A 23,322-nucleotide genomic window follows, 5' to 3' on the forward strand; every position below is an offset into this window, starting at 1 on the left:
ATTAGATTTGTGGAAAAAAACCCTGTTATATTGACAAGTCTAGAATAGGCTGCAGAGATCCTCAGGTTTTCTGCATAACATGTTGTTAATTCTGGTCTTAATTTAGTAAGACTCTTAAGACTTTTTCTTAATTATTTTTTTTGCTGTTGTTGCTCATCTCCCAGTTGCCCTTCAGCTCCTTGCAGAAGCTCTCCTTAGGACAGAGTCTGAAAATCTTGCTTAATCTAGGACCTGAAAATGCAGTTAGAAAATACTAGAAAGGAACTTGGGCTGGAGCTAAGACAAAAGGAGGGGGAGGGAGAATTCACAGTCACTCCCAACACACACAGGAGACCTGACATCTCGAAGTGCTGGCTGCAGCATTCCCTGAGACATAAATCAGGCCATTCATGAAGGGGCTGCTCTGCCAACATACATAGAGAGAAATACTAGACAGAAAGAGGCAAATCTGCATTAGATCCACCTCTAGCACAGCAGAAATCCTTTATGCCAGTTAGATGAGAGAAACTGATGTTTGCAAACCACAGAAGGTTTGGCAAGGGAAAAATTGTACATGCTAATGAGCCCCCAAAGAATTTTGACCTGTGAAGGATATTTAACTACTGAGAAAGATCTATATCCAATAATACACAAAAATAGAAGTGAGCATAGAGTATGGAGAATTAGAAACACATTACAAACATCCTCCTGATCACATCAGTCAGCACTGAGAAATAATTCAAGAAAATACCAGAAACACTTTTGAATATATAAGCAGTGAGAAATTAAGAATCCTTAGCCTAAGAAACTGCGTGGTACGGTCTGTCGTTGTCTGCATTCAGTATTTAAAAGCCTTATTGCTACAAAACACTGTACCAGGTCCTTGCACAAGGAGACTCTGCTCTGGAGAACTTGTTGTCTGCCCAGTCGCTATCAAGGAGGTTTTATGTTACAGTGGCACAAGAGCCAAGTGATGTATTATTGATAGACTAGGCATTAACTGAACACAGATTTCTCAAGCCTCAGGTCAATGAAACAACCGCAAGACTATTCATCTCTCCACACCACTACGCAGATGTGTTCACCCTTTAAATGACATTTCACCAAAAGAGTTGGCAATAAAACTTCTATATTAATCCTTTTCAGACCATGATTTCATAGTCAGACGTTTTCCCAACCAGCTTTCTGCCCAGCCTCATGTAAGAGAAGATTCCAACCAGTGAAGTCACAGCAGTATCTCCATTATCCACTGTTAGTGCAGGCAGTTGCCATTCCCTCTGTGTATATTAGCAGACATTGCATAAATTCACTTCCAACTCAGCATATTCCTTGATTCTGTGACTTAAAAGTCTGCCGAATGCTTTGTGAATAATATTGATTACAGAGGAATACATGTAATTTTCCAAAATCAGGAGCAAGGGGCACAGCCTGGCATAAAGTTAACTCTGGAACCACTTCAGGTATGTTTTCCCCCTAACTTGGATAAAGACTGAACAAGGATCTTTTCTAAGGCTTTCTGCTTGGAATAGATCTTAATCTTTCCATTAGTTCTGTAAAGAGTAAGCTGCTCCCCACTTTCCCCACCTAAAATACAATAGACTGAAAGAATGTTTTATCACAATTCAATACAGCAGGCAAGCGGCCCCACATTAGTCAAGAGAATTTCTCCAAGAACTACCACTCCACCAAACCCCACATCACCCACCAGCCCCCCCATTAAAAGATTTGTCCTTCACTTTCCCTCTTCTACCCCAAACATTTCAGTTGTAACACTCAGCTCATCAGCATCCAGCTCCGTGCCTGGCATCTCATCTGAACAGCAATAAATTAACACTAAATAATCTAAAGCAACAGAAAAATAATGGAGAGATTAGGTTTCAAAATGATACTTTTATTATAACTAAACGAAGGACACAAGCTCCAATTAACATAAAAATTTTATACTGCGTTATGGTAAACACAGGACCAGTATGCTCAAAGCACAGACAAATGATTTTCAACTTAAATTTGTAAAACAGGCTGAAATTCATCAACTGAAAAGCAAAACTCAGAATACATACAACAGACAGAATATGGGATTATTCTTTTAATTAAATATACCCAATTTTTTTATATTAACAATTTAAAAGTATTTAAATACATGCTGAAGTAGCTAAAGTTTATATGATTTGCACGGTATGCAGATATAAAGTTACAAGAAGTTTTTTGGAGTTGTATAAAAAAATGTAACTTTTCCCCTCCGACAAAGCCTATGTAAGTGTAAGGTACTATCCTGGCAAGAGACTATTCCCTGCCTGCATGCAGTCCTGCTGAAAACCTCCTACTGAATCAGCTTTCTGGTACTTAACTTGCAGGTAGATTTACTCTCACAGCATGCAGTCAGTGATAAAAATCTCTGTAAAAACCATCTTTTGAGTTATGATGAAATGGAAACAAGTTTTTCAATAAAATAGGTCCTATAACCCACTTGTTTTGAAGGGGAAAAAAGAAATTGCACCCTACTCTGCTTCTCTTCCCTGTTGCTAAATGGATTTTTAAAAAAGCTTTTTTTGTGTGTTTTACATTTTCCCCCCGAATAGTTTATAGTCAAAATCTGTCTTATTTGAATCTGTAAGAATCCCAACAATGGTCTTACCAATTATGTAACTCTGAGCTCAGAGGCTTTGCCTGTGTAAGTCATAGTCATCAAAATTTCACACATCCTTTAATTATTTTAAGAAATATTTACATCTCCTGATTAAATAGTCATTCAGGAATAAGCTCTGACCAGTTACTGTACACTCGCAAGTCATCCTTTCTCTGAAAGTACTGCAGCTCCTGGTTTTTTGGTCAACACAAAAGACAACCAAGCTTGTTATCCAAAGCTAGTCCTCGAGTCACTGATCTGCTGGAGTTGTCTGTTTTGCCGGGACAGAGCTGCTTGGGAAGGTTCACAACCGGGTGAAAGTGGATCACCAAGGGCTTCCTAATTCTGTAAAGCTTTCAGAAAATGTGCTGTTCAAGTCCAGCTGTCATGGGTTTGCCTACTTTCAACAACGTAAGGAAGATATACCCCACGGAAATCCTTTGCTATGGTCGATGCATCCATTAAACGCTTTTGGTAACAGCGGAAAACTGGCATTTGTGATTTGACATTTAAGTGAATTTTATGTAACCTGTGGAGATTTCACAATACTCCAAATTTCAAAAAAGTCCAAAAGCTAAAAATGTTCAATAAATGTATGGCAATTATTTTAATCAGGATGTTCTTCATTAAAAAAAAAAATCACCAACTATTTTTGACTCCCTTCTTATTTAATCCACAGAAAATTTAAGTGAACAGTAAACACAGAATGGCATCTGTCCTAAACTCCCAAATACTACAATCTGCTAATTTACTGTAAGGACAGTTAAAGCTCTGTAAAACTCTAATCAATAAATCTTTGAAAACAGCTTTTTCTGCTACATCCCTGTTTTATATCTGCATGCATTCAAATGCATACAATCCTTAGGTTTTTATATTCCATGAAAGGTAGCAGGCGATTTTAAAGTATCTTTGCCGTATTTCAGGAATGTCAAGTAATATCATCATACATTGTTTTTAAATTGAAAGTATGCAACAGCAAAATTTAGCATACTTCAAAGCCCATTCATTCTAACTAAATTATACAATGTTAAATTAGTTTCAAGACTGTATTTTTGTGAAAAGAGTTTCACTCTTTCAATTTCATCTAAGTGTTAGCCTAAAAAAAAAGCACCTAGTGAAGTCTGATCTTCAAAAATCTACAAAGTGAATTCCATGCTGAAATCTCCAAGTCAACCTCGATTTATGAGGAAGAGAACAGCCCCCTTGTTTAGGGACACAGGAACCACAAAGATTGTACTGATGTGAAATTTCAGCTTTGTCACAGCAATTTCACACTTCAGATACAGTTACAGTAATTCTCAGGAGGATCGTGCTGTGAGCAGCTTTCTTTGCAAACTGTACAGAATATGAACTCAATAGCTGAACTAGACACTGACTCTTTTTCTAGAACTGTACATTTCACTGTACATATTGCTTTGGAAACAACTAAATACAATGGTCCATCATGCAAGCCATGAGACTGTCAAAACTTCTCTTGTTCCACTAACTTCAAATAAGTTTATACAAATAATTTAGCCAATCTGCATAAATACTGCACATGGAATTATGCTGAAATACGCTTGGGAGTCAACGTTTTCTATGAAAATATACAACTATGACTAAAAGCATTAAGTACTAACTGCCCACCTCACTATCACCGTGTACAGCGCCATTGTAAGATGTGCTCTCTATAGTGCACAAAATCAAGACTGTTCATACATTTTAAAAGACTGGGTGCAAAATAAGTATTGAATAAAAAAAACAAACCACAACCCTGCTGGTTCAAGCCACGTAATGTGTATTTTATAGAAGATTTTAAGAAAAGTGGAAAATTTAGGCTACCAGAAGTTATGGAACATCCCAGAGTTAGTATTTTAGTTTTAAAACTTTAAAATTTACTACTAAGAAGGAACATTAATGAGCAAAACTTGACCTACTGCCAGTATTCAGTCATACAGTTAAAGACAGTGACTATAAGCAATTAATTGGAAAACCAATGATGTAATTAAAGCACTGGCAATACCAGACACGACTTGTTGACTGCACAGTAAGCAAAGCCATGAGATGAACATATTTATGTACTCTGACTATAGCTGGTTAATGACTTTATACCTGAGACGAAAATTGAGAGGTAAGAGAACTAGTTATGATGTAAATAATTCTCAGATGAAAAACAAGCATGCAGAGATATCTGCATTTTAAAAAAATATATGCAAGATCACAACTGACATTTCCCCCTTATGATTATTTTCACTTTGCTATTTAGACAAACACTTTAACTCACTTTACCATGTGACAGAATTGTGTTCTGAAACTATTTTAAAGGCTCCTGTGATTCCAATGCTTTAACAATTCATGGAATTTTGAGTAGAGGCAGCACACTCTACTCCCTAGTCTTAAGAAATTTAAGGCACCCATAAGTAGCAAACTTCATGCCATGTTTCCATTCTAAGGAAAAATCTGATTTTTCCCTTCAACAGAAAAAAAAAATAACCATGAATTTGTAGAAGTGATCAGAATGCCACATTCTCTGTCAGTGAGGCAACAGCTTAGTGATATTTAGCTTAAAAAAGCCACAAACTACAGAGTTACTACTGAAGCCACAGAATCTTCACTAACAGGTTACAAAATATTTAATATTGTGACAGAACAGAAAGTTTGTATTAAATTCTGAAAAAGCTAAAAGGTAGAAGCAGAGCAAGGTTGGGCCCCAAGTAACAATGAAAGAAAATAAATGGGAAACATTTTTCCATGATAGATACACTTAATTTATACAGCAAACTTCCAAGTTTAATGGATCACTGTACCACAACGAGTGCAAATACATGTTTCTGTGGGCAGGAGCACTGCTAAAAAAGCATATTTTGTTTTCATCAGTATGGAATGACAGTAAATCACTTCTCTGATGAACGGAAATTTCATTCCATATGTCAGAAAACGCATCTACGATTTATTACCAGAATCAGCTCAAAACACTTCCCATAATCACAAAGCTCAAGTAATATGTAGCCATTAGACACAAAGATATACAAGATTTTGGTTACAAGTGCATTAGCTTCAGATTCTGAAGCTTAATTCTTTGCTTCTGCAGTTTCTTTATCATGTTTCTCCTTTGCTTTCTCTTTTTCTTCCAGTTTTTCTTCTTTTTGAAGCAGTGACATAATCTCAGCAACCTGACTAGTGCCAATATCAATATCTTCTTTGTCAATCAATTCTACTACCTAGATGAACATAAAATGAAATTGAGAGAGCGTTTAGTTTTTACATGATTGAGGTATTTTCCTATAATAATCGGTTAAGAGTACAAAAGTGTTCAGTTCTCATGGTCAAGAAAAACAGGATCTTTTTTCTTACATGAAAGACAAATTCAAATCACAACCAGTAGCTCAAACATATCCAGAGTACTTAAAAAAAAGCTAAAATGTAAAACAAATGATCTAGAACTTTTGAGCTTTTGTGTGTGCAGCACATAAAGATTCACATTTGAAAACAGACCCATTTATTTTATTTATTCCAATGGAAAGCCCAGATTCAGTACCTGCTGAAACAGTATTTAAGGCAGTAATTTATTGGCCTACTTTTATCAAAAAAGTTCTACTGTATTAATAGGCACAAATTTAGAGTAGGGGGGGGGGGCCTTTCAGGAAGGAAGTGAAAAAAATAATCTGGTGGATGATTCCAAATTCCTTTATATAGCTTTTTATATGAATGTATTTTTGGCATAACTCTTCAAGTTCCTAGAATTATTCTGCAATACATGCAGAATTCAGAAGCACAGTTTATCTGTGTTGCTAAATGTACAACGGCTGTTTAGAGCAACAGGGAAGATAATCACCACTGGGACAACTTCAGTAGAGAGGGAAAATGTGTTTCAAAAGGCTGTCACTGGATTTTCTAGCTGGCCTTACTCTACGTGCTATTTCTGTATTGAGTAGGAAAATGACTTGCAAGAAAATGAGTTTCAGGACATATCTGAATTTACCAAGTAAAAAAGAAACAAGAAAGTGCAGGTGAAATGCAGAGAAAATCTGAGAATGTTCCACAAAATGAGAAAACAGGACAAATCAGGCAACAAACACAAGTCATTTACAGTGGACTTAATGCACAACTGATGGTCTGTTGTCCTTCAAGTATAGGAAATATAGGTCTCAGTGACAGTCAAGGTACACAAGAACAGCTACTATCCTGTGTTGACATCAAATATATCTATGGGCATTGTGTCAAGACATTGGCCAACAATGGTGTTCCTGAAGTAGCTCTTCTACTCCCTGCCACTTTTAAGTAGCAAAAAAATGACCATATTTTATCAAACTTGACACAGATGTACAGAAAAATCTACAGCTTTGAAGGTAATGTGGATAACAGACACGGGATAAAGATCTTTCTTTTCGCCCAAAAAACCAGCCATATAGATTCTCAAGATGTTAGCATGTATTGCAAGATCTGTTTACAATACATTACCAAAAACCTCAGTGGTATAAAGTAAAGACTCTTCAAAAGACAGCACTACCAATTTAAGTCAAAACAGATCCAATGTTTGAAGGATGGTTAGCCTTATTTTCTTTAAATAGTCCACACTTACCTTAACAACATTATCTATATCAATTTTTCCATCCTTGTTTTCATCTAGTGCCTCTGCAATCCTAGTTAGCTTCTCCTCTGGAATCTTCTGAATTTGTTTCATTGCATTGATTAGTTCAGCAATACTGATGAGATTCCCCCTGAAGAGAAAGCACAAACTGTATATGGCAAGCAGGTACTCCAAAGGAGTGAAGTTGACAAAAGGCAGTACTGAAAGTCACTACACTGCAGACATTTGTAAAAGTATTATGTAACTATTTATAATCCTGAAAGAATGCAAAAAGCAAAAATTAGTTACTGATCAACAAGCAGATTTTTATCTTACCATTGAATTTCGTGCTTCTAGTTTCCACATGTTTTATTTCACAAATACAAGTATCCAGCAGCATTTGAAAAAAAGTTTAGCACAGCTCCTGTGCTTCCCAGACTGTGTATCTATTGCCCTTTGGACCCCCACCCCCATTTACCAAAGATGCAGTGCCATGCATTTGTCATCCTTTTAGATTTAGTGGTTGGCCCCCAGAAAATTAACGAAAGGCACAGGAAAACAAAAGCTGAGAAATAATCACTTGAGCAATTTCTCATATCAAGGACTTTGCAGAAGAAAGGACTAACAGGTTTCAGATGTTTGCACTGTCTGCTCACTGATCTCATGAAGCTGTCTGTGCTACCTAAAGCCTCTCTCTGCTTGCCTATACAATTTGCTAGTTTGAAGAACCCTCTTCCAGTACAGATCCAGCTGAAATTCAGGAGACAGTGAACCCAATAAATACTAAACGGAAGAGCTTTATCAGTGTAGTCTCAGCTCCTCTGGGCACAGACTGACTTTTATTCAAGGAACATTTCTCCACCTGCCACCAAATATCCTGGACTGGTCATTTCTATGAGTCTTGATGGTTTGATAATGACTGCACCAACTTGAGGGTTGAAAGACAAGCCTCTGACAACTAAGCAATATTCAAACCAATAATTTTCAATCACCTACAATCACCTACAAAATTATCCAGAAAACCATCCGTTACAAAGCATAATTACATTCTGTACAAGCAGATTCTGCATTGTATTGTTAATTTACAAATTCAGATGGTTTTGATCAACAACTTCTCTGCAGCACCACTCACATGGCTGCCTTAATGCTACTACACAAAATCTGAAACAAATGACCGTTTGCCCTGGGGACTGGAAAAAACTAAGTTCAGAAGCAACAAAAGCAGAATCCTTGTTTCTGTTCAGTTATGCTCTTTGGGAGCTGGGATCCTCTCTCAATGAATCACACAAAATGGTGCAAGCATAAACTAGATTAATACAGCATTCATGATCACAAACCATGAGAATTTGTGTCACAGTTTCCACGTGTTTCAGTGTCTTTAATATGTAGCATATGACTGTTTGACATAGGATGGCCTGAAAGACTCTCCAATAATATTAAGACCTGGATAAGTGTTGCTAAATGAATTTTGTAATGAAACTACCAGGAAAGACCTTCCTTTGAAAAACTGAAGTGTCACAAAAAATTGAGATGAAGTAAACTGTCTTTGAAAGGGACTGTGTAAAATGATCTCCTCACTTCCACCATATCCATTCCCCCATTTCTCTCCAGAGACACCCCAGAGTTCCTTGAAATCTTTCTCCTCACTAACATCTTTTCTAGTAGTAAACAACAAACATGAACACGCTCACCACACTGCTGTGCATCTTTTCAGTCAGTGACACAAGGCAAACCTACTGCATGAGGAGCTTGACTATAGGCATGATTTCATCTGTATCACCACTAGAGCCAGAGACATGAACAAGATGGTTAAGATAAGCTTTGACTTTCAGAATGCCCTCAGGACTAGCATCTGGGGAATTAGAAAACATTTTTTCCTTCCTCATTTCAACCATGAAGAGAGAAAATCTACAGCACAATTTTGTTAATTTTGTTTTTAAAATCAAAAATCAATTACCTCAACAATCTAAACAGCAAGTTATTTACCAATTCTTTTCTAATCACACATCAGACAAAAGCAAGAGTGAAGATGAACAGCCAGAGACACATCCAGTGCTTCCAAGCCACTTACCCAGCAGGAACATCACCACCAGCCACCTTTGCATCCACTGTCTCTTGAGTTGTCTCTAATTCAACAATAATTTTGTCTATCTGACCAATCATTCTGTTCACTTTCTTTGTCAATCTCTTGCTTGCCTTTGACTCTTCCACTGCCTCTTCCTGGCCAGTTTTAGAGAGCTCTTTTATCTCTTGCAAATCCTAAAAGAAATAGTCAAGAGAGAGAAAAGCTTTTGCTAGTGTGAATTCACAACAACAGATTTCAACTAGCATTTCAAGACAGGAGCCATTTGTAAATGAAATGCAAATGAAGAGATAAATTAAGCCAGACTGGAATTAAAACAATAAATTCTAACACTGCTGCCTACTTCATGCACCCCCTAAATGTTATTTTCCACATCTTTCATAAGACTGGATGAGATTAATTTTACTTGACTTGAAGTTTCTGTCATACTGACATCTATCCTTGATAAGAAAGAACTGCAGCATGCAGCAGTCAGTCAGCTCATGTTAGCCTAGTCACCCTGGGAATAAGAGCAGGAACAGGATTCTCATCTGCTGGGAACTACTCCAGTGACAACAACTAGGCTTTGAACATGTTATACAAATGAGGCTCTGCACTGTCCCATACAAAGTTCATTCACTCAGCTACCAACTTCAGGCTAACAGACAACCAACCAAGATAATCTCTGAATTTGTGGGTCATTTCTGCTAAAACTAAATATGCATAGAAAAAGAACTTCCATGCCCCATTCTTCACCTCACTATACTCCTGGATATCACCCTTCAATTCCTCAAGCTCCTCCTTCTCCTTAGTTAGCGATTTTTTCTGTTCCTGCAGCTTGGTGCAAGCATCACTCAGCACATCAATCTCTTCCTTGGTGATTTCCTCACCCTGTAACAGAAAACATACACAAATTAGTGAAAGGCACATTTGTGATTTTCCTCAAAGATTTTGGGTCTTTTACCAGAAAAGAGAGATTCAAGATTCTTTTCCCATGTTTGAAGTCAATACTATCATAACCATTTTGAGGCTAATGCAAAGATTTTAAACAGTAAGGCAATTAGTTTGCTATGGTTCATATTTTTTTGAAGTGCAACATTAGTAAGTTCAGCTAATGTGACTGACTATGTGCATTTTGGCTATTAGAAATTCTGTAGCTAATCACCTTATTTAAGAACGTTTTACTTCATTCTTTGCTGGGTTAAGCAATTTAAACAACTGAGAAACAATTCACTATGTACAGGAAAGATAAATTACACCAAAAAAAATTGTAAAGTTTGGGAAGTTGAGCTGTAGAAAAGTTATCTTCAACAAGTTTTGTGAGAATGAGGATGAACATCCATAGTTTGTGAAGTATGTCTCTTGAAAAGCTGAGAATAAAAAACTAACCTTCATACTGGAAAAGCAAGACTTCAAGATGATTAATTACAAATGGTAAAATCCCTTAATACTACCTATAGTTAGTGTATTAATCTTACCCAGACACCAGCTTTTATTTTGAATCGCTAAACTTTGAACAGACACATAAGTATGGTACAGAAAGACATGTGCAAACAAGGATGTGTGGAACACAGAGCAGAAGAATGATGTGCTTCCAAGAACCAACTGTGGAACAGGCATCCAGTCCCTTCATCAACTCAGGAGTTTCAGTGTAATGCTAATATCTGGGCATCAACCTCACTTCTGATTTTAATACAATATCTATAGTTCACATTAGCAAAAAAGGTTTAAAAAAAAAAAAAAAGAAGCAACTCAGTTTGAAAACAAATTCCTCTGCCTCAAATAAAATTAGTCATCTTCAAGAAGCCAGCAGTCTTGCATTTCTCCTCTCCTCCACTGTGCTTAAAATCTTTGGAAGCATCTTTAGGGGACGGGCCACACTGCAACCTCAGTTAAGAACTGTCATATTTACTTTTTGTTTTCTCATATCAGTTTGGGCTGTTGAGGAAGTCCTACTCATGGCCTGGTGCCAACACATTCTCACGGCTTTGGTGCTGCAACAGGCAGTGATACAAACGCTATGACAGATGTGGCAACAAATATCCTTGCTGTTTCCAAATGAGATCATCCCAGCCTTGCCTGCCTCCCTCCCACAGTATTCTTCATGGCTGCACTTCATGCACCCAGCTATGCAGTCAGTGAGGCAGCCAACTCACCACTCAACAACACCCATTTCCATGCACATTAGTTCCATTTGGTTATTACCATTGAAATCTCCTTGGCAGCATTCTGAAGGAAACAATGTTATGGTAACAGCAGGTAGATAATGATGCTGTCGAGAAAAATCGAAAATATTTTTCTACTTAAAACATCCATTTTAACTTAATGTTGTTATTCTGCAAAGTAACATTGGGACTGAGAAAAATCCTGACATCAAACCCCATGGGCAAAAACAAGCTACAAATAAAACAGAAGGTGCAACTGGAACATGAAAAGGAAGCCTACAAGAGCTGGAAGCAGATACAGGTGACCCAGGAGGAATGCAGAGACACTGTCCCACCATGCATGGATGCGTTCAGGAAAGTCAAAGCCTGAATGCAGGCTTTAACTTAACGGAGTTAAATTTGGTGAAGGATGTGAAAGGCAACAAGAAGGGCTTCTACAAGTATACCAGCAGTAAAAGGAAGTCAAGAGAAAATGTTTCTCTCACATATTCTCACTCCTCTCTTCTCTAGCTGCAATTATATCTGTACAGTAACTTTTTTCCTTCTTAAATATGTTATCGCAGAGGTGTTACCACATCTCTGGTTGGCTTGGCCTTGGCCAGCAGCAGGTCCATCTTGGAGCCAGATGGCATTGGCTCTGTCTGACACGGGGGAAGCTTCTTGCAGCTTCTCAGAGAAGCCACTCTTAAAGCTCCCCTCCCCTGCTACCAAAACCTGGCCATGCAAATCCAATACAGGTTGTCAGTGCCTTCCTCATTCTTTACTGGTAAGGGCCTTCAGGAATGCCAGGTCTTGGATATCAGTGTCTGGAGAAAGGAAGACCTACCATCAACGGAGAAGGATCTGGTTAGAGAACGTTTAAACAAACTGAACACATTCAAGTCCATGTGACTTAATGGGATACAAGCACAAGTGCTGAGAGAGCTGTTAGATGTTACTGAGAGGCCACTGTCCATCATCTTTGAAAGGACATGGTCATCAGGGAAGACTCCTGAGGACTGGAAGAAAGCAGATGTCACTCTTATCTTCAGTAAGGGAGAGAAGGACACCAGGCAGGTAGCAAATGAAAGAGCACTACTGTCTGTAGCAAAGCATGCTCTGATCACAACAAAGCATGCTAAGTCTAGAAATTAACCTATTACTCTAATGGTGGTAAATTATGTTCCACCTTATACTGAAGAAATAGAGTACACTGAAATGTTTTTAGCACACATACATTGCCCATTAGCAGTTTAGAAGTGGAAATCAATAGAAATCTAGTACAGTCTAGTCCAAACCTAATTCCTTACTTAATGCTCTAGTCTTAGCTGCACCCTTCAAAAGAAGGGAAGAGTCATCTTGACCTACTCTTGCCCTCTCCCTCCTCATGTGTTAACTATACACAGTTTAAACATGCACAGACCAATTACATCTACAGCCAGTGCAAATGCCCCACAAAATAGGTATATTAATTTCAATAATGCAAACAGATGAAGGAGATACTCGGAGATGTTTTGTGCTGACTTCAGTTTCTGCACTGGTGGTTTAAGAATTTTCAATCTACTAAGCAGTTGGTTTTAACTGACAGAATGCAGTGAGAGGGTTAAAAGTGAAGGACAGACAAGCAACTTATCATGGTTCTTAGGTGGATGCTTTGAACCTTTACATTCAAAAGTGAGAAATCATGTAGCTATCCAGATTACCTTGATGCCTTCCAACACAGGTGCTGTATCTATCAGTGTCTCCGAGTGCACTGCCACATCTGCCCTTGCCAGTTCTTTTTCAGTATCCACAGCCACCTGGACTTTTTTAGCTTGCAGAGCTTCAAGATCTACTGCTGGTTCCACCTCTTTCTAAATTTGAAACAGTCATTAAGTTTCAATTAAAAAAAAAAAACCAAACCATTCTCTGTATTAGCATCAGTAAAGAATTACTTCTCAAAATAGAAACAGTTGCCAAAGTAGACACACACATTTTTATGAGATATTAAAAAACTGCAACATAGTGAGTGGGTTTCACATTAACATACCCGCTTGCACCCAATGAACTACATTCTGTGAGTTTGAGGCTTAATTCACCAGTAAAGGAGGCCAGCAGTTTTTATAGTCAGATATTATACAATAACATTATGGGATTAATGACACATAGAGCCAAAGATAAGAACATTTAAAGTATGGGATGCAGAAAATAAAACAAAAACCAAACAAAACACAACCTCTGCTAGAGAAAAAGAAGTCTTCCCTTACTACTCTAATTAAGAAGAAAGAGGAATCGAAGACACATAAGGCGAAGCCGACATTTCACAGTAAACCCTTCTGTGCTGCAGTCACTTTTAATGTTCTCCCACATCTTCATATGTGGATTTAAAGTCCAGTTTCTTGCAGGGAACACTCAGAGCAGAGGCAATAACTCATAACATGTTAGTTTTTACATTACTGACATTTTCAATAGTTGTGAGCAGAACTTACCGCAGCTGCAACTTCAAGCGTTTCTTTGGCTTTCTCTGCAGCTTCAGACAACCTTTCCATCTCTCTTTCTTCATTTTCTTTTCTGATGGCTTCCTCTTCCTGAAGCGTTGCTTCCAGACGGACTTTGTTATCTATTTTTTCACCTTCAACTTCTGCCACTTTCACTTGGGTCTCTTTGGCCTAAAAATAACATAGGTCTAATAAAAGTGTGTGTGTGTATATATATATATGTGTATATATATATATGCATATATATATATGTGTCTGCATGATTTAAGAAGTTTAGATATTCTTACTGAGGTAGGTAGTACAGGTATGCTAATGAATCAGGTTGAAACTCCCAAATGTTACCCAATTTTTGCATTTCTCAGGAAAAGATGACTCTCTTTCTTGAGAAAGTTTTCTGAACAAAGTTTCTGTTTCTGGTGGAATCATGAACTTTTCACCCTGAAATCATTCATATTCTTCATTCTCTTTCTCTCAAGACTACCAATAATTTGATAATTTCTCTCTCTACATAACAAAATCATATATTTTCACGGATTAATGTCTTTATCTGGCCCAGAGCATTCATGGTATTTATGTAAGTAAAATGTGTATTCCAAACCTTTTTATGTTATTACTGTCTGCTGTCATGCAATCCACTCTTGCCTTGTATTTGCTTTATTCTCATACCCCTCCACACATAACACAATTTCTTCTGCATTTGAAGGTCACTCAAACCTATCCATGGTTTACTTTTTCATGGAAAAGGAAGGAACCAAGAAGAACATCTATTTCTCTGAATGGATTTTCAGTGATGACACTGAAAGCTGGTGCACAAACTGTGCACATCAATACTTACAACACTATCTGGTAGTGTCTGAAGTGTTGTTTTGAGCTGATCAGCTGGAGAAAGGGTATCTGGAAGATACATGGCTCTGGATAAAATAAGCAACGAAGTAGGGATTTCCTGGTTCAAGTGCAGATCTAACCACTATAAATGCAAAACAGAAAACAAATCTTCAACTTTGGGATTTTTTCTTTTTTACAGATGAAGTCAAGCACACACAAAAAAAGTATATGAAATTTTTTAACCACTACTTATCAGTCAATATCCTACAACAGGAACTACAGCCTATAACTAGAATTACAGCAATTGCACCGAAATATAGGAAGAAGTATTTTGTTTTAACAAGTATTTCAAGTAATATTCAATGAGTGTTTGAAAAAGTGGTTTGTTTCACATACATCTGAGAATCACAGAATGTTTTGGGTTGGAAGAAACCTTAAAGATCATCCATCTAGTTCCAACCCCTTTGCCCCTTTTACTCAAAGCCTCATCCATTTGTAACACGTCCAGAGTTGGGGAGTCCACAACATCTCTGGGCAACTTGTTCCAGTGCCTCACCACTCTCACAGAAAAGAATTTCTTTCTAATACCTAATCTAAACCTGCCCTCCTTCAGCTTAAGGCAATTCCTTCTTGTCCTATTACTGCATGCCCTTGTGAAAAGTCCCATCTCCAGCTTCCCTGTAAGCCCTTTTTAGGTTCTGGAAAGTGCTATAAGGTGTGCCCAGAGCTTCCTCTTCTCCAGGCTAAACAACCCCAACTCTCTTAGCCTGTCTTCATAGCAGAGGTGCTCCAGCCCTGAGATAACTTAGTGCCTCTTCTCTGGACCTGTTCCAACACATCTTCCTCTAAACCAGGCAACAGCAAAAGACGAAGAACTGATTTACTTGGCAAAAATTTCTTTACAGAGCAACACAAACAATTAACAAGACAAACTTCCAAAACTGAAAACATATACTGGCTATGTTTAAGTATCCATTTGCATCGTCAAAATGTCATGGCCCAGTCAAAAGGCAGAAACCCACAGCTACTACATTCTTACAATTTATGCATGATAAAAGCCTGTTAAGAAGAAAGACTCTTTTAATCAAGCCTTTAACGAGAACAGAATTAAAATGACTTCTCAGAATCAGAAGAAAAATCAGAGCTAGCAACTGCAAGTAGGCCTGTGTATTCAGTCTTGCAAAACTATACCTGTTTAAGCTGCTCCTTGAGACGCTGCTCTGTCACACCAAGAGCTCTCATCCCTCGGGCACGACAAGCTGCCTGCAGCTCTTTAACAGTCAGGGTATCAACTCCTTCTTCAGCAATCATCTGCACAATGCATAAAGTCAACTTCAGTACATAACAGCTCAAAACACAGGCACCACCATCACTGCACACACAATTCGTGTGTTACAATGGCCACTAGAGGCTGCTGCGGTAACACAAAACAGCCTCCACTGTTCAAACACCTCCATAATGGCCATGTCAATCTCCAACGATATTTCTATCAGCTCCCTTACAAATTACACTTTCATAGAAACGTTTTTCTTTGTAATAGATTACTTTCATTGCTATTAATGGTAGATTAAAAACAGGTCAGTTTTTCCGTTACAAATAAGGGCACCCAATTTTAAGCTCTTCAAGCCTTTTTGTTTTAAGTTAGCTCAAAAAATAAGACAATTACGACAAAAAAGACAAATACCTAGGAAAACAAACATACATATTTCCACACACTGTCACTACTCTTATGTGCCAAAACTATCAACCAGTGCCTATTCAGAATGACTCACCTTGTCATCTGCTTTTATGCTTCTCAACCTCATAGTCAGCTGGAAGCGGAGAAAGTTATTTGTCCCAATTGACTGAAGTTCCAACAATTTACAAAGTGCCACCAGCTGTGGCCTGGTCAGATTGTCCAGTGTCAACTCATCTTCAAAGAGTTTAGAGAACCTTAAGATCTCCTCATTACTGGGTCTTTCACCAGTTTCCCTGATCTGTAGGAAAAAAACAAACACATGCAAAGCTTTTCAAAGCAGGTGTTAAGGTTGGGCATTATTTTGAATAAAACATTCTCCTCATTTGTCAAACATTTTGCATCAATTCTGGGATAGGCAAAAGAATTGATGGTGTCACAGTTTCCAACAATGCTGCATAATACCTCAAAATCTATGTATCATATACATCTGAGTGAATACAAAGTTGCTAGAGAAGTCACCCTGACAAGTATTCTTTCTGGTACCACACACTAAATACAGAAGCACATTAAAAGCATCATCCTGTGAAGATATAGTGAGAAGTACATCCAATAGCAAAAATTTTGCAACACTGCTGTCCGTATGAATCACTGAATAGGACACTTACCTACCTACTTCTCTCCACAAGCACATTTGTTACAATATTGTTTGGCTTTCAGTTCCTAGCTGTTCTGCAACACCCCAGTGCAAATGTTCTTGTACTCGAAGTTATTCCGAAGCATAAACCACTATTTGGGACAGGACTCTGCATCCTTCATACTGGAAGGTTCTATGTAACTAGTTGTACAAATGCAAAGTTAAGCTTTTCAGTGATGTCTGGCCAAAGGGCACTTCACAGTCATTAAATTCAATTACAGGAAGCAGAAATAACAGTTCAAAGAAGTAGGAGAAAAATCATTCCCTAGTCTCATCAGGTCATAGTAAAGCATTATCACCTGTATAGATGTTGATTTTTCTATTTAAAGGATACCACTAAAAGCTTATTAGTGACATCATGGCATCAAAAATCTACAGTCTGAAAACCTAACATTATCTGCACAGACTGATGTATCATGCCTAACTTTTTTACTAGCAAACTGAAATATTTTAGTAAACGGCTACCGAGAGCACAGGAAAAGGTAAAAATTTGGAAGATAAGATGGCCTCGAGTCCATTAACCTCCAGGATACTTGTGTAGCAGATAAACCAACTTAGAGAAAGGAAGGTCAAAGGCCTTGTTCCACATCACTGGTGCCTTCACTATGGGAGCCAAAAATGGCACTTTATAAATATAGGAAGTATTTTCTTCCTTGTTTAAAGATGAAGAGCCAACCATGTGTTTCTTAAGAGTACAAACTGAAGCTTTCTAGTACACCACTAGCTAGAAAGCAACATGGGGAAATTCTGGAATTCTGCAGCAAACATGCTAAGCCTATAATCAATAGTTCTTGCAGTATCAAATACTTCAACACAGAAGAAGCTGTAAAAGAACAGTAAAAAGATGGGAAACATTTAAGTTTCCTCTTGCTCTGACATTTATTATGTGGTACAGTGAAATGAGATCAATGAATTTTGTCTCCACGGCACAAATGAGAAATATAACGCTGTAAAAAGCACACCCACACACAAGAAATGCGGGGCTTGAAACTTCTTTTTTAGTCATCAGAGGAACTTGGGACTTCCTCCAGCAAACGTGGAGTGAAACATCATTTATTTCCACAGAAATTAACGGCCAAACACAAATTCTCAGTAGCAGTTCTTTCAGAAGAAAACAAAATGTTCCAAACATGGAGCACGGCAGTGGCACGTTCCCAGGGTCTGCAGGGCCAGTGCTTCAGCCACTGACTGCTATAACTAACGACTTACAATGTTCTGCAGATTAAAAATAACAGAAACAGGTAATTGCATAGAAGCTTCAAAGTACATGGACTTTGCAAGCAGCTGCTGACTGGCAAAATTTGCCACTACGATGATGTGCGGTAACCCACGCGGCACTGTCAACATCATCTCATTACCCCACACTTCAGAACTTCATTCTTGCCTCTGACAAGCAGGACAATCTTAAGCTGACTTGTAAAGTTCAGGTCTGAAATCCCCAGGCTTATGTGCCTTTTTCTGTGCAAATACACGCACTGCCCAAAGGAGGGGACCACAGCCTTAATTTCAACAAGGCACCAGTGATGGTGTTGGCTCCATCTCTTATTCAACAGCCCCACAATTAAGAGAAATTAAAAGTGTGAGTGGACTGAGATAAATCCTACCCTGAGAAGATTTAAGAAGGTATTTTTATCTCCAGGGAATTTTCTACCCTTACCTACAGTTTGGTGAAAGGAACCACTGTCAAACCTAAAGACCATCAATACAGGAGGCAGACATCTGACACTGTCTCTCTGTCAGCAACTGATTGTGAACAGAAAAATTTTGCACCAAACACAGCAACCACATTACAGCTAAACCCCAGACTATACAACATTACAGTCAGTGAGCAAAAGGATTTCAGCAGCATGGCAACTGTGCATTTAAAAACTGTTTCTACAAGCAGAATTAGATCTGACCAAAAAAAATTTACTGTCTTCCCCCACGAAGTTTTAATTAGTTAATTAGGAAAGAACTCCCTTCTCGCAGTTTTCTTACCCAAGGTTAAAAAAAAGGTCAAAAACTACACAAGTAACCACTGAGTACACAATGTTTCATGTTAGAATTAACTTGTTAACAAAATAAGAGAACAAGAAGCAAATGAGCAGAAATACACTGCTTCTAGAATAAGAGAGTAAAAGCACCAGCTAGAACACCAAAGAACAGTAAAACTTTATCACACTGAAGTATTACTTACAAAAAAGACATTTATCATAAAAAAACTTCTACATCCTGCTTCTTCAAGTCCAACAGGATAAAGGTGTCTGATGATTACCACAGACCAAATAAAACACCAAGCCATTTTTCTGTAGCAAGAGTAAACACATTTTTAAATTTTTTTACCTTTTGAAAGAACGTTGAAAAATCTTTTGCCACATTTCCCTTGGCTGCTTTATTTTTTAATGCCATCTCCTCAATGGTGTCTTGAAGGAATTTAGCCAATTCAAGCTTTACTCTCAATTCTTTCTTCAACCTTTCCTCCTGTTAAGAAAATACTTGGTTTTAAAAGTTCTTTCCAGAAACATGTGCACAAAATATCACTTCTGGCCTCAGATAAGTCATGTGAAGTACTTCTGGACTTCTGCTGTAACACATACATCCCAAGAGGGCATTCACTCTTAGCAAATATCTCCAAATGACTTTGAAAAATAGGTTCCAAGCTCCATGAGGCATGAGATGCAATGCCAGGAGTGGCCTCTCCTGCTAAAACTAACATGCACTCTCTAAACTAGCAACAAAAAGATTGAAACTAAAAAACTGCTTTGAGTAGTTCCCAAGCCTTGTATCCAGCACAGAAATCCTACACTACATCTCATCCAAAGAGAATTTATCACAGAATTAGACATGAGTGGTTACTTAGATCCAAAGACACAATCATGAGTGATTATATCTGTGACTGACTGGGAGCTCCCTATGTACAAACCTCATGGAAGCTTTTTGTACACTGAAAGTGAGAACTTGTGGGGCTTTTTGGTGGGATTTCTAATTCTGATAAAACTTAACTAAAAGAAATAAAACAAAAAATGCATAAGAAGCTGTTTTAAATATTAAGTATACATATGAAAAACCTTGTATCAAGAATAAAGACTACAAATGTTACAATGTCTATTTTAATACAAGTCAGGAAAATTAAGCTTCAGAGCTTTCATTTCTGAATTGAAAATGGAGATGGGGATAGCAGAAAAGACACGAGAGGCTCAGAGCCCTGATAGCTCAGCACCTGCACATATAAACAGGTAAACCAGGATGGCACTGGTTCATTATTATACGTTAAACAGCAAGATCTTCAACACAAGATAAGGAAGATAAAAACGTTACCCTAACACTGAAAAAACCCCCAAACCTACTTTTTAGACTTTTTCTAATTTCTCTACCAAGAAGATTTCTAATTTTTTCAAAAAATATTACTGGATTATAAATTCAGACCTGCTTACCTTTTTAGACTTTGTCTCAAATGTCGAGGGAAGCATATTAGGGAACAACTTAAGAGCTACTGGAAGCAAAAATTCCATAAATGGAACAACAAGAAAAACCAAGAAAGGGACCAGACGGAAAAGATCGGCACATATTCGAAGGAACTAGAAGGGAAAAAAAAAGAAATGTATTGATAAGCTAAAATTTAAATATTTATTTTAAAAATACATGATATGATCATCCAATTATCACTTAGGCTCACATATATATATTTGGTATGAAGAAAATTTAAAATAACACAGAAAAAGGATGTGACAAAGTCAGTTTTTAGTATGTTTTTCTTCAAGTTGCTATATACTACAGAGTTTCAGGAGTTTTCAACACTATAGAAAGTATTTCAAAAGCCTCACTGTGTCTCAATAGGATTATTGAACAAGTATCTCATTTAAACCTCTTAAAAGCACCTGAAAACAGGAGGTGGTCATTTGTTGTCATTAAAGCTGCTTAACTCCTTTTATGCATCTTTATTTGTGCTCCACCACTTCTTACATGCATGAGCTACTATGGACTAAGTAATCAAGAACAAAATGAAAGATCCCTCCCCCTGTGCCTTATAACAATTGTAATGTACATTTAAATCCAGGGTAATGAGCCCAGCTTGGTAGCTTCTTTTTTTTTTTTTTTAAATCACTGCTTTTCTAGAGCAGTAATCCTCTGAAGCAGGCCAAGGCATTGGTTGCTGAATCTTCAGCTGCATAAAATACCGTCCTGGTGATTTCTGTACACTCACAAATATGTATATTAGGCTGCACAGTCAATAATCAAATCTTTCAGTAATTGTTGAAAGCTTAAGAACTCAGTTTATATTAGGGAGTGCAGATATTGCTTGATTCTACCTCGTTTTACAACAGATATAACTGGTTGTTGGGAATACTGTCCGTTCCTAAATCAGAGACCAAAGGCCAGATGTGCACTATGGCACAGTACTGCCACAGCAGATGTCATTCAACATCAGGATTTGATAAACACAGCTATGAGTGGTAAAAACTGGCAACCTAAATGCTATTACAAAACCAAACACATGCTTCCCCCTCTCACCCCTTCCCGCAGCTCAAAGCAATCGAGGGGAACAGCAGCAACAACCAGCACAGACCTCACGTGCCTAGGACTGATTTGCTAGAATATAAAACCTGTAAAACTTCATTCAAAATTTTCTTAGCATAAAACCAGGCAGAATCTTAAATACTGTATGAGGAATGCACATGCTATACAGATTCAAAGTGCCACTTTTTTTTTTTTGTTTCGTTTTTATACATATAAAAAAATTCAGTTTCCCAGAAGGGATGCTTTGGTCCATTGTTTAGAGGCTCAAGGATTTTTCCATTCATTCCAACAATAGAAGGCAAACGACTACCAGGGAGTTAAAAAAAAAAAAAAAAAAAAAAAAAAAAGAAAAAAAAAGGAAAGTTTGGAGGAAAATTTTAAACCTCAGAAGAGCAAGTTCCAAAAAAATGCACCTCAAAATTTTCTAGAGTACAGAGTTCCTATTTTAACCCAGTCTCTATTTTCAGTCAGCGCATGCAAGTATTTCTACAAAATCCATATCCAAGGAAGCAGTTTTACCACCAGAATAAGCTGCCCTAATGCTAACCTGAGACAAGGTATAAAGAGCCATGAAGGTGCACTAGCAGTCACACCACTGATCCAGGTAAAACTGGCCCATAAATACATAAATAGACAAGTGAAAAAGGATCACTACAAACCAAAGAGGAGAGCTGGGGGCAGGGGGTGTTGCAAAACTTCATTTAAGCACTTCATCAGCTTTTTTTTCCACAGCAGCACTGTCCTGGATCATCTTACATAAATCATGGAACTGCATTCGGCTAACTCAAGGAAAACAGCTTTACACAGGAACCTAATACAATGGTGTACGATTACACACACGTTATTTGGCAGCATGGCAAGAAAACCTTGTGACTACCTTGTATCTGCTGCTACAGCTCACGGATTCCACTCTTCCCCCCTCTGCAGGCTTGAAGAGTTTGTAAAGCTGGCAGACCTGCCACAAACTCCACAGTGTTTGCCACCTCACTTCCATGTCCTGAACCATCCTGCTGCAGGAACCAGCACTAGAGCCATTAGTTTTTAACAGCCAGTATCATATTTTGCATGTTTTACTTCTTCCTGCCCTCTCTCCAAAGTGTAGGTATGTGACTCTGTTTAATCCAAACCCTGCCAGCAATTGTACCAGCAGAATTTTGGAACTGACTTTTAGTTTACATAAGCAATAGCTCCCTTTGCATTAGCCATGCTGCAAATGCTTGTTCATGTGGTTAGATGACTTGGATATCCTTCCATTATTGCCTCCAAAGAGGAAGGAAAGGGCAGGCAGAAATAACTCATTTGTCAGTCTGCATGAAGATAAAATTTCTCTAGGACTGTCAGTTCATGTGCAGCTTAATACATTTAAGGCAGTATGTACTTCAATTTTAATTTTACATTTTGTAAAGTTCAGGAGCAACTTTTGCAAAGTTTTAGGGAATTTGGCATCAAAATTTTAAGACTTCTTCCAATCAGTCAGTATACTATGATTTAAGGTTGAATTGATAAAAAGAAATTAACTGTGTTAAAACAAACTTGAAATAAGGTTTAAAAAACCACCATAGATAAAGGGTTTTGTTTAGCTGCAAGATGGCTTTGCTTTTCACTGATGCTGGGTTCTAAGTCTACCATGCCTTCATTCCAGAGATAGGATGTCCTCTTCCTCCAAATAAAGAAAACACAAAACCTAGACTGAGAAACTAACATCACTGCAGTTCTTAAAACTATTTTCTCTACATCTTCTACACCAGATTACATGCATATACATTCACACAAACACACGTCATTAGGTAA

The 23,322-nt window shown here is 37.7% G+C and overlaps 1 protein-coding gene across 2 annotated transcripts in view; it reads right to left on the reverse strand.

The window, feature by feature from the left end:
* Positions 1 to 1,849: 1,849 nt before the first annotated feature.
* The window catches only part of LETM1 (leucine zipper and EF-hand containing transmembrane protein 1), a 31,252-nt gene continuing 9,779 nt past the window's right edge, over positions 1,850 to 23,322 (reverse strand). For both annotated transcript variants that reach the window (XM_032685090.1, XM_032685092.1), the window contains 11 exons: positions 20,448 to 20,591; positions 19,357 to 19,494; positions 16,435 to 16,638; positions 15,854 to 15,973; positions 14,673 to 14,804; positions 13,829 to 14,008; positions 13,064 to 13,213; positions 9,973 to 10,107; positions 9,226 to 9,413; positions 7,167 to 7,305; positions 1,850 to 5,805 (listed from right to left, as the gene is read on the reverse strand). In XM_032685090.1, coding sequence (XP_032540981.1) covers positions 5,656 to 5,805; positions 7,167 to 7,305; positions 9,226 to 9,413; positions 9,973 to 10,107; positions 13,064 to 13,213; positions 13,829 to 14,008; positions 14,673 to 14,804; positions 15,854 to 15,973; positions 16,435 to 16,638; positions 19,357 to 19,494; positions 20,448 to 20,591 — 1,680 coding nt within the window. In that variant the 3' untranslated portion in view covers positions 1,850 to 5,655. The remainder of the gene's footprint in view (positions 5,806 to 7,166; positions 7,306 to 9,225; positions 9,414 to 9,972; positions 10,108 to 13,063; positions 13,214 to 13,828; positions 14,009 to 14,672; positions 14,805 to 15,853; positions 15,974 to 16,434; positions 16,639 to 19,356; positions 19,495 to 20,447; positions 20,592 to 23,322) is intronic.

Source organism: Chiroxiphia lanceolata, chromosome 4 (assembly GCF_009829145.1).
Source record: "Chiroxiphia lanceolata isolate bChiLan1 chromosome 4, bChiLan1.pri, whole genome shotgun sequence".
Lineage (NCBI taxonomy): Eukaryota > Metazoa > Chordata > Aves > Passeriformes > Pipridae > Chiroxiphia > Chiroxiphia lanceolata.